Source organism: Pempheris klunzingeri, chromosome 6, assembly GCF_042242105.1.
Source record: "Pempheris klunzingeri isolate RE-2024b chromosome 6, fPemKlu1.hap1, whole genome shotgun sequence".
Taxonomy (NCBI): Eukaryota; Metazoa; Chordata; class Actinopteri; order Acropomatiformes; family Pempheridae; genus Pempheris; species Pempheris klunzingeri.
The window spans coordinates 28,740,820-28,754,524 of record NC_092017.1 but is presented as its reverse complement, the minus strand read 5'-3'; the positions used below and the strand labels follow the sequence as shown (position 1 = coordinate 28,754,524).

Genomic DNA, 13,705 nt, shown 5'->3' with positions numbered 1-13,705 from the left:
CCACGTCCCGCTGACTGTACCGGTGCTGCCGTAAATATAAAAGCGTCCTGCTCACTGATATAACAAGAGAACTCTGTAATGTATGTTTCCTACCAGCTGTCTCTGGGTGTCGGCGTGGATTAACCCGGTAACGGAGAGTTGACGTTAGTTCCGCTCCTTCGAGTGGCCCTAGCCGTCACTCAGCTACAGCTAATTAGCTTGTCGCGGAATTATGTCGTCACGTCAAGGCGCCTGTGTGGAGCCGGGGTGTAATTACCGGAAATGCAGATACTCGCCTTCAGCATAAAAGCATTAAAAACGTTAGACGTTTTTCTCACAGTTGTTAGAGCAGCGTAAGAAAAATATACAAAAACTGAGGGTAAAAGAAAAGTCCTGCACCATGAATCACATTAGAGAGCTGCATTAAGACAAGTAGACCAGAGTAAACAGGAGGTGGTAAAATCAATACAATAAATGGAAATGAAAAAGTTTGGAATAAAAACCAGTAAATGTCAGTGATGACATGTCATAGATATGTTTGTAGCACCGACAAGTTCATGTTTACCCTGTAAAACATCCCACAGTCTGCTCATCTCAGTCATTCATTCATTTCTAATGACCAATTAGATTAAATGTTTATTTTATGGGACAAAAAAAACCACTAAAACAAGCAGTAAACTCACAGATTTTTAAAATCATAAAATACCGACATCAGTATCTGCCTCAGAAATCATAAGAGAAGTCGTAACATATATAATATTAATATAGTGTGAATATAATATATACATAAAACAACATAAAAGAGATTTAATGTGCAGGATAAGGTAACATAAACGTGACAAGACAATTATACACTTTATATTTCTGCTATTTAATAATGAAACCAGGCCTGTTTGCTGTGTTTGCAAATGTTATTGATACGGAATCAGAAAACATCAATCACTCTGATCAAGTTATTTACAGAGTTGATTTATTAAAAAAATAATTTAAAAAAACTCTTATGAACCATTTTGGAGATGATGATGAAGTTTCATTAGTTTCATAACTGTATTTATTGGCTCTTAATCAAACATCATCAAATACCCAACTATGATAGAGATTACATCACATTCAGCTTTAAGGAAAACATAAGTTATATATGTTCAGACATTCAGTCAGTTTTTTCAGGACTGAAAGTAAATTTAAATTTAATGCGACACATTTTCAGCAACTTGACAAAATGTACCTATTGAGAAGTTATTGTGAGTTTTATTTTGAAATGTTGACCGGAAGTGTACTTTTTGTTTTAATCCTCGTGCACGCGGCTCTGTGACAGTTCATTAACCAACCTTCATTCCTACCTGAACTATGGGGCCGACAGGTGAGCAACAATCTCATGTTTTCAATGGAACCGAGTCATTTAATGTACAGTCCGCTCTGCCTGTTAGCATCCATGCTAGCTGAGGCTGCTCCAGCTAACGGTGACTAACAGCAGCGGCAGCTAGCTTAGCCGCGGTGCTTTATCTGCCACCTGAGCCCGTTAATTAAAGGTCATCAGTAAAATTATTCCACATCAGCTGCCAGTTTAGTATCGTGTTATAAAGGCCAAGAGGAAGCCGGTGTGTTAAAATGGTGTCTGACTTCTGTGTAGTTCTGTCTTGGTTGTCCTGTTGTGTGTAGCATGTTAGCTGTTAGCTCACTCTCCTTACCCACCGGGCTAACTCACTGTGGGGCAGCCTGTTGTCTCTGGACGGGGGGGCTCTTATTTCAGCCCCAGAGCGACGCCGAGGATTATAGATGGATTATTGATTACCAAATGTCCCCAGTCTTTGCGTCATAAATGAATAAAAGCATCAATGCGGCACATTTCATTTAAAAATGTATCAGTTTAAGGTGAAATCTGCCTGCTGTCTAATTCTTCACATTGATCAACATCACCGAGCACCTTTTTACATCCTGACATTGTTCTGATGAATTCGGCTGACAGAGGATCCTCCAAACCACACCTGTCCCGGCTGGTGGGCACATGGTTACCTGGTGTGTTGGGTGGAAAATGGGCTGTGAGGTTACTTTAAGACCCACAAGGCAAATGTTGTTGTTGTGGTTCTAGAAGCAACAAGAGATCAAGATTCAGACTCCTGTATTTATCATTTTTATATTTTTACGCTCCGCATAAGAACAAAAGAGAGCTGAGGCTTCATTGTTCCTGGGGGGGCCCCAACAGACGTGTGGGGGCCAGTAACAACATCTGTCCTCTGTGTGCGTGGTGACAGATGTGTGATATGTTCAGACTGGGACAACATGAAGGTGTAATGGATGGAGTCAGATGGGAGGGAGACATATCAATATGTCTGTCCCGTCTGATTATGAAAAACAAATGTATAATATCATATATCACATATGTAACATCCTGACAGTGGGGGAACTAACATTTACTCCAATAGTTTACTACTATTACTGAAGTAAGATACACCAGTGCCCCCCCATCCTCTTACCTGTCTCATTGTTTCCCGTCCCGTCCCCTCCTCACCTGTCCTGTCCTGCTGTTGCTCGCGGCCCCAGGTGAGGTGGTGTTTGGCAGCCCGGTGCCGGTCTGCTCTGAGAACCGTCTGCGATGGGACCTGAGCACCGAGCAGATCCAGCAGCTCTCCGAGGAGCTCATCGCCAACACCAAGAAAGTGTACGACTGCGTGGGAGCGCTGGAGCTGGACAGCGTCACCTTCGAGAACACGCTGAAGGCGCTCGCTGACGTCGAGGTCGAGTACACCGGTTAGTGTCCCCCAGCCATAAACCTCCCTCTAGACTGTGACTGTCTGTCCTCATCCTGGTGTCTGAATTACAGGTAGGTACTTAAAAGTGTTGGAACTGGTCCAGTAGATCACCTCAGAGTGTTATTCTAAGTGTGTGACAGCATCATGGAAAGGATCCCTACAGAGAGAGACCTGGAAGATCCTTTTGGTTTAACCACAAACAGCACACACACCAGACTACATTCACTAAAACAGGGATTTTACACTGGAGCTGCTGGTCTGCTGCTAACTTGATCGGTTTGTTTGTTTGTGTTATTGTGTGACTTTGGTGTTTGAAAGGATTAATTCACACACCTCAATAACACAATAACTCACAGTAACACAAACAGTAAGAGTAAAGTAACAGTATGCCAGCAACTGCTACCTGTGTTCTGTTATGTAAAATGACTGTTTTTGTGAATGGAGTCTGGTGTGTCTCTGCAAACACACCAGACTACATTCACAAAAACAGTAATTTAACTTGATGAAAATGGGACTTTTTCTTGACTTTGGCATTTTAAAACAACCCAGATAAATCCACCGGTGGAGGCAGCGGTAGATCAGCAGCTCCTGTCGTAGGGAAAGCTGTTTGTGGTGTGTTCAAGGGCACCCAGATATCTGACACTTCATGTTCAGCTGCTGTTGTTATGAAAACTAATGAAAGCGTCCTTGAACACACCATGAGAGTAGCTATTGAAACACCTTCACTGAAAACGACGTTCTTCTTAGTCTTCAGTATTACACACATTTGTCAGAAGACTCTGACTCCATCGACCCTCAGCCAGATGATAATATCTGAAAACGATGTGTTTATGGTCCAAACCAGCAGCGTGTTGGTCGTCTCTCTGTGCTTCCTGACTTCCTGTTCGTGGCTCAGAGCTCATTGGTTCCTACTGAAGACGCAAAACTCTGTAAACCAGACTTCAGAAGGTGACCCAGCATTATAAACCTTTTAAAAAGAACTTAAAGGCATTTTAAACCCTGTAAAGTCTCGTTGAAACCCAAATCCCTTAAAACAAACTTTAAACTTTACTGAATAGGAAATGAAAAACACTAAATCCATCGTTTCCTCCTTCAGATGTCTGTGTGTGTGTGTGTGTTCAAATCATTCTGGACACAATCAGTAATACTTATTGATCCCATTCCAGAGTAGCAGAGAGATTTAGAATAAAAATATGTGTACAATATATTTGCCTAACTAAATAATAATATAACTATTTTACCCTCTGACCTCTGAACGTCTGCGTCCTCGCTGCTGCTTCTTCTTCTGGTGACGTCATTTCTTGGAGGATCTTCAGATATTTCCCCAGAGCCTCCATTGGTGTTTCTGCTTATTGTCCTCATTGTGGCCTCCATAGACCTCCACTACACACTGACTAACTAACACACACACACACTATAGACCTCCACTACACACTAACACACTGACACACACACACACTATAGACCTCCACTACACACTAACACACTGACACACACACACACTATAGACCTCCACTACACACTGACACACTGACTAACTAGCACACACACACACACTATAGACCTCCACTACACACTAACACACTGACTAACACACACACACACACACACACTATAGACCTCCACTACACACTGACACACTGACTAACACACACACACACACACACTATAGACCTCCACTACACACTGACACACTGACTAACACACACACACACACACTATAGACCTCCACTACACACTGACACACTGACTAACACACACACACACTATAGACCTCCACTACACACTGACACACTGACTAACTAGCACACACACACTATAGACCTCCACTACACACTGACACACTGACTAACTAGCACACACACACACTATAGACCTCCACTACACACTGACACACTGACTAACTAGCACACACACACTATAGACCTCCACTACACACTGACACACTGACTAACTAACACACACACTATAGACCTCCACTACACACTGACACACTGACTAACACACACACACACACACTATAGACCTCCACTACACACTGACACACTGACTAACACACACACACACACACACACACACACACTATAGACCTCCACTACACACTGACACACTGACTAACACACACACACACACACTATAGACCTCCACTACACACTAACACACTGACTAACACACACACACACACTATAGACCTCCACTTAATGTAATGACGTCATAAACTCGACCAAAGTCTGAACTCTGCTGCATTAAGAGTGGATCTGTTTTTATTTTGGATCCATTTGATCCCAGTAGTAGCAGGAAAATGTAAAAACATGTGTTGGTTTGTTTCTGCCCATGAAGAAGAAGCACCATAGTCCTCCATTAAACAGTCATGGTTCAAACCCCCGGCAGCAGAGTCACAGGCCGACCACAGCAGGTCTGTTCAAATGTTTCATTATTTTAATTTCCCCTCCAGATATTTCTGCCGTTAGAACAGTTGACATGTTCTGAGGTCAAGCGCGGCACTCGGCAGGTCGCTCGTCCTTTGTGAGCGAAGCTCTGAGTCGGCAGAATCGGTTTGTGACGGTAAAGACTCATCAGCAGTTTGTAGAGAAAGCAGCTGAACCAGCTGCCACAATAGAGACGGAGGCTTTGTGTGGAGGCAGCTGAGCCCCTGAAAACACCTCCGACACTCTCTGCTCTCATTTGATCACCACTTCATACGAACTGTGATCCTGTGGGAGGAAACATTAGCTTAGCACAGGCTAGTTTTTTCATGGAGCCCCATTTCAGCCAGGAGGAGAAAAAATAAATGAAATGTGATGAATGAGAAAAGCCTAATGTTTGAATCTTTCACATAATTACTTTAATAATTAATTTACCAAATCAAAATTCCAAGTTGAAATTATGACGTCAAGTCAAACTCCGGAGACACATTTACATAAAATAATAAATCTAAAGATACTGGATCTACATCAACATAAGACATCGACATTAAAAAATACTGGCAGCAGCTCCTGTGTCCTGTTCTCTAAAATCCCTGTTTTAGTGAATGTAGTCTGGTGTGTGTGCTGTTTGTGGTTAAACCAAAAGGATCTTCCAGGTCTCTCTCTGTAGGGATCCTTTCCATGATGCTGTCACACACTTAGAATAACACTCTGAGCCTGTCAGTGGATCAAACAAGCTCTTTTAGTGGACCTACTGTGATCAGGTGCAGTTGTCCCAAAGGATCACGTTGCAGCCATTGCAGCCCGTTTGGTGGCTGCTGGCTGAGGTGATCTACTGGACCAGTTCCAACACTTTTACTACCTACCAGTCATTAGACACCAGGATGAGGACACAGAGGTAAAAACTCTGAAGACACCTTTTGATGAAGAATGAAAGTATGATGTAGAAATTTATCAAATGATTTGACGTTGCTGTGTTGTCGCTCCTGTCGAACCCCGCCCCTCTCTAATTTGACCCCGCCCCCACCACCTGACCACACCCCCTGGCCCCGCCTCCCGTGTCTCAGTCCAGAGGAACATGTTGGACTTCCCGCAGCACGTGTCTCCCTGTAAGGAGGTCCGAGAGGCGAGCACGGACGCCGACAAGCGTCTGTCGGAGTTCGACGTGGAGATGAGCATGAGGGAGGACGTCTACCAGAGGATCGTCGCTCTGGAGGTGAGCTGACGGCGAGCAGGCCGCCGTCCGACCGGCAGACACGCTGATCCCTTCTGTCTCTAGTGTCCCACTGGACACTAGAAGGCAGCATGAGAGCACACAGCCGCCTTCACACCACATCTGGTTCAGTTTTCTGGTTCTCTGGTGGTTTCTTGTTCCCCTGAAGTCTTTTTGTTTGTGTCTGCAGAAGAAAGTAGACGGCGACAGCCTCACTGCAGAGTCCCGGCGTTACATGGAGCGACTGATCAAACTGGGGAAGAGGAACGGCCTCCACCTGCCCAAAGAGACGCAAGAGGTGGCTGCTGCTTCCCCATCTTTACCCTTCATCTCTGCCTCTGGCCCACATTGTTTCCTCTGCATGATTGATTTTCACAGATCAGAAACGCCCCAATCGCTTCTCTTATCTGCTGATATCCTGTAGTCTTCTCATCCGGCTCATTCAGTACCAGTGAAGTGGTGTAGCCGGCGTAGCTAGACGCATCAGTTATGGCAGAATTAGACGTTTGATTCAATGAAATGATCGCCGTCCGTGACGTCACATGACTCTGATCCACCTTCTCTGTACTGTAACAGGAGATCAAGACCATCAAGAAGAAGCTGAGCAACCTGTGCATCGATTTCAACAAGAACCTGAACGAGGACACCACCAGTCTGTGCTTCACCAGAGACGAGCTGGGTGAGTCCCCCGGTGCTCCCGTCGGCCCGGCCCGGCTCCTCCTCTCCCGCATTCACACATAAACTCGTGTCGCTTGCAGGCGGCCTCCCCGAGGACTTCCTGAGCTCTCTGGAGAAGGACGGAGACAAGCTGAAGGTCACCCTCAAGTACCCACACTACTTCCCCACCATGAAGAAATGCTTCGTCCCAGAAACCCGCAGGAAGCTGGAGGAGGCCTTCAACTCCCGCTGCAAAGAGGTGAGACGGTTAAAGAGACGGCGCTGCAGGTTTCCTACTCTAGTCAGGATCATCTGAGTGAAGAACCTTCAGTGAAATCTGTGATGTCTGTCTTTTGTTTCACAGAGTTGAAACATTTTGAGAAGAAAATTCATAATATTTCCAAGAATAAAGTCATAAAGGGACAGTCCGTGTTATCCGCACTGATGGTCGGCGCGCCCCCAGTTTGGAGAAACAGGCAGGAGTCCTGGTTTAAACAGATTTTAGCCTCCTGAAAAAAGGCCCACCTAAAAAAAATCAACATCCATCTATGTTCTCTTCAAACACACCAGACTCCATTGACAAAAACAGTCATTTTACCTCACAGAACACAGGAGCTGCTGCTCTGCTGCTGCCTTAATTGGCTCATTTGTGTTATTTAGTGACTTGTTAACTGTGTTAAAAGGTTAGTGTGGATCCTAACTAACAGGTTAGTCCGTTGATTCAGGCAGTGGTAGATCAGCTGCTCCTGTGGTTAGGGAGGTAAAATTACTGTTTTTATCAAAGGAGTCTGGTGGCGAGCATAGATGGATATGTCTGCCAGAGAGGTAAAACAGTGAAAGTATTCTAAATATATTTATATACATAAACCGATGCAGATTTTTTTAGGAGGTGCCGTCTACTGTAGGTAAACACAGCAGCTAACACGGACTGTCCCTTTTAACTCCACTAGAAACAAAAGTCAGGATATAAAGTCACAGTATTGTGAGAAAACTGTACTTGACCTGAGTTTTTCCATTTTCTGCTACTTTCTACTTCTCCACTACATCTTACAGGGAAATGGTCCTTTTTACTGCCAGTTTCAGTTACTCTGAAGACAGGACTTTAATTTCTAACTGTGTATTTCTACCCTGTGCTGCGTTTACTGAGGCTCCTCGCTGTCCTGTGTGTGTTTCCAGGAAAACTCGACCATCCTGAAGGAGCTGGTGAAGCTTCGGGCTCATAAATGCTCTCTGCTCGGCTTCAACACGCACGCTGACTTCGTCTTGGAGATGAACATGGCCAAATCTGGGAAGAAGGTGGCCGCCTTCCTGGGTGAGTCGGTCCTGAAAACGGACTTTACAACACCCAAATCACACGGTGGACGCCTGCAGAGAGAAACTTGAAACACACCAGACTCCATTGACAAAAACAGACATTTTACCTCACAGAACACAAAAGTAATAACACAAGCAAAGCCTGTTTTAGTGAATGTAGTCTGGTGTGTGTGCTGTTTGTGGTTAAACCAAAAGGATCTTCCAGGTCTCTCTCTGTAGGGATCCTTTCCATGATGCTGTCACACACTTAGAATAACACTCTGAGCCTGAAGCAGCAGCACATGGTCAGGAACATGACCTCAGGTGAACTCAGGTGTTTCCTCTCCTGACTCCCTGTCTCTCCGTCGTGTCCCTCAGAGGAGCTGTCCCGTAAGCTGAAGCCTCTGGGCGATGAAGAGCGCTCAGTCATCCTCAAGCTGAAGGAGAAGGAGTGTCAGAAGAGGAATTTGCCTTTTGAGGGAGAGCTGCACGCCTGGGACACCCGCTACTTCATGACCCAGGTAAGAGCTGCAGGCCTGGGTTAGGGTTGCTGCTAAAACTAGCTCTGTTAGCTAAAGCTAGCACTGTTAGCTAAAACTAGCTCTGTTAGCTAAAGCTAGCACTGTTAGCTAAAACTAGCTCTGTTAGCTAAAGCTAGCACTGTTAGCTAAAACTAGCTCTGTTAGCTAAAGCTAGCACTGTTAGCTAAAACTAGCACTGTTAGCTAAAACTAGCTCTGTTAGCTAAAGCTAGCTCTGTTAGCTAAAACTAGCTCTGTTAGCTAAAACTAGCTCTGTTAGCTAAAGCTAGCACTGTTAGCTAAAACTAGCTCTGTTAGCTAAAGCTAGCACTGTTAGCTAAAACTAGCTCTGTCAGCTTAAACTAGCTCTGTCAGCTGATAGGTACATCAGCAGACGACTTCACTGTCTCAGAAGCTTCACCTGTGATGGTGTGATGGTCAGATTTAAAAGACTCTCCTCTTCCTCCTGCCCCCCCCAGGTGGAGGAGACCCAGTACGCTGTGGACCAGAACCTGCTGAAGGAGTACTTCCCCATGGAGGTGGTGACTCAGGGTCTGTTGGACATCTACCAGGAGCTCCTCGGTCTGACCTTCCAGCTGGTGGACGGAGCGGCCGCCTGGCACCCGGACGTCACCCTGTACTGTGTGAAGGACCGCAGCAGCGGTCAGGTGGTCGGCCAGTTCTACCTGGACCTGTTCCCCAGGTGAGGGCTCGTGGGCGGGGTAACGTCCTCGGGGTGCCTGCCTAAAGGTGTGCTCAGTGTGTCCTCTCCCACCTGTGCTGCGCAGGGAGGGGAAGTACGGCCACGCCGCCTGCTTCGGCCTGCAGCCCGGCTGCCTGCTGCCCGACGGCACGCGTCAGATGTCGGTGGCGGCCATGGTGGCCAACTTCAGCAAGCCGACGGCCGACGCCCCGTCGCTCCTGCAGCACGACGAGGTGGAGACGTACTTCCACGAGTTCGGCCACGTGATGCACCAGCTGTGCGCTCAGGTCAGCTGACGAACCACACTTCTTTTTATTGTTTCCTGATCGGCTGTGAGCCGTCAGCCGGTTCTGAGTGTGCTGTGTTTGCAGGCGGACTACGCCATGTTCAGCGGGACCCACGTGGAGCGGGACTTTGTGGAGGCTCCGTCTCAGATGCTGGAGAACTGGGTGTGGGAGAGGGAGCCTCTGCTGAGGATGTCCAAACACTACAAGACCGGGAACGCCATCCCCGACGAGCTGCTCGACAAACTCATCAAGTCCCGCCTGGCCAACACCGGTGGGTCCTCGGACTGAGGAGCGCCGTACTAATACTTTGGTGTTTCGCTGTTGCCGTGGTAACCGTGACTCTCCCCGCAGGCCTGTTTAACCTGAGGCAGATCGTTCTGGCTAAAGTGGACCAGGCTCTGCACACCAGGACCGGACTGGACCCGGCCGAGGAGTACGGAAACCTGTGTCAGGAGATCCTGGGGATCCCGGCCTCCACAGGTCACCGTTTGTTCAGAAACACACAGTTCACATGTGAATTATGTTTGAACTATTCAACTTTACATCAGATCACATGTTTATTCACTTAGTGCACAAAGTTATTGATCAGTTCTGAACTCTGGAACATGAACGTGAGTGCAGCAGCACTGACTCCTGGTCTAAACAAAGGACCGGGTCTGTACGGGTTACTTACAGGACTGTGACCCAGGAGAGCGGGTTCACTTCCTCCAGCTGATCAGATCTGACGTCTGTCTGGATCCCAAATGTGCAGTAACAGAATCCAGATCAGTCTCGAGTTAGAAATCTCTGCGGCGTCTGAGCCGAGATCATCGAGGTCTGGTGTTACAGAAGGAGGCCGAGAACCTCAGTCAGCAGCAGTCTGCCTGATGCACACTGAGGATGTTCCAGAGGTTTTACGGCGCAGCAGCAGCACTCGTGTGGTTAAACGTCGACACGTTTCTCAGCAGGTCACTGCAGCTGTTGATCCTACGTCAGGGTTCAGGATGGTGTTTAGCTGTCAGGTGATGGAGTGAAGAACACAGCGTGAGAAAGGAGCTCCATCTGGTGGAGCTCTGCAGAACTACAATAACAGCTCAGCCCGTCTGCCTGCCTGCCTGTCTGTCTGTCTGCCTGTCTGTCTGCCTGTCTGTCTGCCTGTCTGTCTGCCTGTCTGTCTGTCTGCCTGTCTGCCTGTCTGCCTGTCTGCCTGTCTGAGGAGGTTTAAACAGGTTAAGGTGCTCTGATAGACGATGTGCAGGACAGGAAGTGATCATTCATCAAATCCCATCATAAAAACTCTGTTTCTGTCTGAGATGGTTTCAGATAAATGATGAAACTCTTCCCTCAAAGTTTTAAAGCTGATTTTAGAGTCTCAGACAGGAAGTAGGAACCCTGTTCTCAGTCTGCGTTCTTCTCCGTACTAGAGTTCTTGTGTTCTGGTGAAACGTCGTCACTCTCAGCCTCACTGCTCCAATTCAAAGTCCACATCAAGCTGTTCAATGTTCTTGCTCTGCCCATTTTACCCAGCATGCATCAGGTGGTGACAGCTGATTCAGAAAACACTACAATCGTCATGTTACAGGATGTAGTTTTAAGACTTTTATACAAGTTTATATCTGTGGTCGGTTCGACAACATGCAGCAACATAAATGTTTTAAATGTTGGTGTGGAAACAAACGAGGCAGAGTTGTGTTTAATATCATATTTAGTTTTATTGTAAATGTGTATTTTAATGACGATACTGAGAGCTGAGGTGATGACGTCATCATGCAGAGTGACTTCCAAGTACGCAAGTCCGAACTCGGCGTACTTGGTATTAGAAGGGCTCCAGGTTTCTGTCTGACCTTTGACCTTCTCTCTCTGTGCAGGAACCAACATGCCGGCGACCTTCGGGCACCTGGCCGGCGGGTACGATGCTCAGTACTACGGTTACCTGTGGAGCGAGGTGTTCTCCATGGACATGTTCTTCGCTCGCTTCAAACAGGAGGGGATCATGAACTCGAAGGTGAGACGACCATCTTTTAAATCAATTATCTAAATGTCTTTGCTTTGGACTGTGTGTCAGTATTCAGATGGTCAGTGGTTAGCCTAGCTTAGCACAAAGACTGGGAGCAGGGGCAAACTGTTAGCCTAGCTTAGCACAAAGACTGGGAGCAGGGGCAAACTGTTAGCCTAGCTTAGCACAAAGACTGGGAGCAGGGGCAAACTGTTAGCCTAGCTTAGCACAAAGACTGGAAGCAGGGGGAAACTGTTAGCCTAGCTTAGCACAAAGACTGGAAGCAGGGGGAAACTGTTAGCCTAGCTTAGCACAAAGACTGGAAGCAGGGGGAAACTGTTAGCTCAGAGACATCAGAATTAGGACAGTGTTTGACCGACTGTGACGTCCTGTCCCCTGATTGGTCCTGCAGGTTGGTCTGGACTACAGGAAGTTCATCCTGCGGCCCGGCGGCTCCGAGGACGCCTCTGAGATGCTGAGGAAGTTCCTAGGGCGAGAACCGAAACAAGAAGCGTTCCTTCTGAGCAAAGGACTAATGGTGGAGCAGGGCACCGGCACGCCGTGTCCCTGCTGACCGATCACAGCAGCTCCGCCCCCCCAGAGTTCGGACAGAACAACGGACTGAAGTTTTCTAGAAAAAATAGCAAGATGTTAAACAACGTGGAGAAAAATGATCAGTGAATAAAACGGTTTGAGGTGACGTCCCGTGTGTCTGAATATCTGATGTCACAGTACAAACAACATAAAACACTTTGTGAACGTGAACGCACCACAGTCCAGAGCTAAAACCCCTAAAGGGACAGTCCGTATTATCTGAGGTGTGGTTGTCTAAGGTTCCTCTCCAGAGTCAGTCTTACCTGTATAGTAGACGAGGCAGCAGGAAACAGATTTTTGCCAGATCAGATTAAATAAATGCTACATTCAGAACATTTTCACTGTTTTACAGATAAACCTTTGTTACGGGGAGCTGAAGCCTTTGAATCCATCTATGTGCTCTCAAAGCCACCAGACTCCACTGGAAAAAACACTCCTTTTATCTTTGTTTGGTGTTTAAACACACAGTAACACTACCTACCTACCTGATGGAGGCAGCAGCAGACCAGCAGCTGCTGTGTCCTGTGAGCTAAAATCACTGTTTTTCTTAATGGAGTCTGGTGGTTGTGACGAGAGCATTGATGGATATAACGGCTTCAGTCCACCAGTAAAGTAAAGCAGTGAAAATATTCTAAATGAGTGATGTCTCCTTTTTTTTAGGAAAAAATTCATTGTGAAATGACTCTGGTTATTTTTTGTACCTGTAAAACACCTGAAAAGGTGGGAATCAGAGGGAATCACATCAATACTGTTGAACTATTCACAGCTTAATGGTCTCTGTACTGTACTGTACTTGTGCGTTCACACTGAGCAGCAGACGAGCGTCCACTAGAAGCTGCTGATCAATGGCTTCACGATACTGAAGTGCAGGAGAAACCCTTTGGATGGAGAAAGATCCTGAAGTGTTTTAATGAGCCAGCGAGTCTCTAATGTTAAAGTCTTCAGAGAGCTGCAGGTCAACAAGTCGGCTCTAAAGGAAAAACAGCCTGAGGAGAAAACTACAGCAGACGACGCTTCATCTGCTGCTCTGCACCCAACAACATCCAGGAGGAACTCCTGTTCAACTGCTCCTTTACTGATCGACAAATCCACAGGGTCTCTCATGACTTTCTACCTGTGAGGAGTTTAACTTTCTCATGTGGTTTACAGATGAAACTGTTCAGTGTTTGAGCAGCTCAGTTTATTTCTTGTTCCATTTATTATCTTAGATTACGTCTTTAACCCTTTAACGTCCTCACCAAGAAAAAAGCAATGAAAAAATGTATTCTTTATATATTTTATTTCCTCGGGGCACTAATTACAAAAATC

The 13,705-nt window shown here is 46.4% G+C and overlaps 2 protein-coding genes across 3 annotated transcripts in view; one reads left to right on the top strand and one right to left on the bottom strand.

Moving 5' to 3' along the window:
* The window catches only part of sgta (small glutamine rich tetratricopeptide repeat co-chaperone alpha), a 6,041-nt gene extending 5,843 nt beyond the window's left edge, over nucleotides 1–198 (bottom strand). For both annotated transcript variants that reach the window (XM_070832715.1, XM_070832716.1), the window contains exon 1: nucleotides 94–198. The gene's annotated coding sequence lies outside the window, so the exon portion shown is untranslated. The remainder of the gene's footprint in view (nucleotides 1–93) is intronic.
* Nucleotides 199–1,254: 1,056 nt separating this feature from the next.
* thop1 (thimet oligopeptidase 1) lies at nucleotides 1,255–12,499 on the top strand. Its single transcript, XM_070832822.1, has 14 exons — nucleotides 1,255–1,339; nucleotides 2,521–2,727; nucleotides 6,223–6,371; nucleotides 6,559–6,666; nucleotides 6,945–7,047; nucleotides 7,127–7,284; nucleotides 8,202–8,337; nucleotides 8,697–8,839; nucleotides 9,318–9,541; nucleotides 9,627–9,828; nucleotides 9,913–10,099; nucleotides 10,180–10,308; nucleotides 11,676–11,812; nucleotides 12,216–12,499. The coding sequence occupies exons 1-14, from the start codon at nucleotides 1,327–1,329 to the stop codon at nucleotides 12,375–12,377; spliced, it is 2,058 nt and encodes a 685-aa protein (XP_070688923.1). The 5' UTR covers nucleotides 1,255–1,326; the 3' UTR covers nucleotides 12,378–12,499.
* Nucleotides 12,500–13,705: the final 1,206 nt, after the last annotated feature.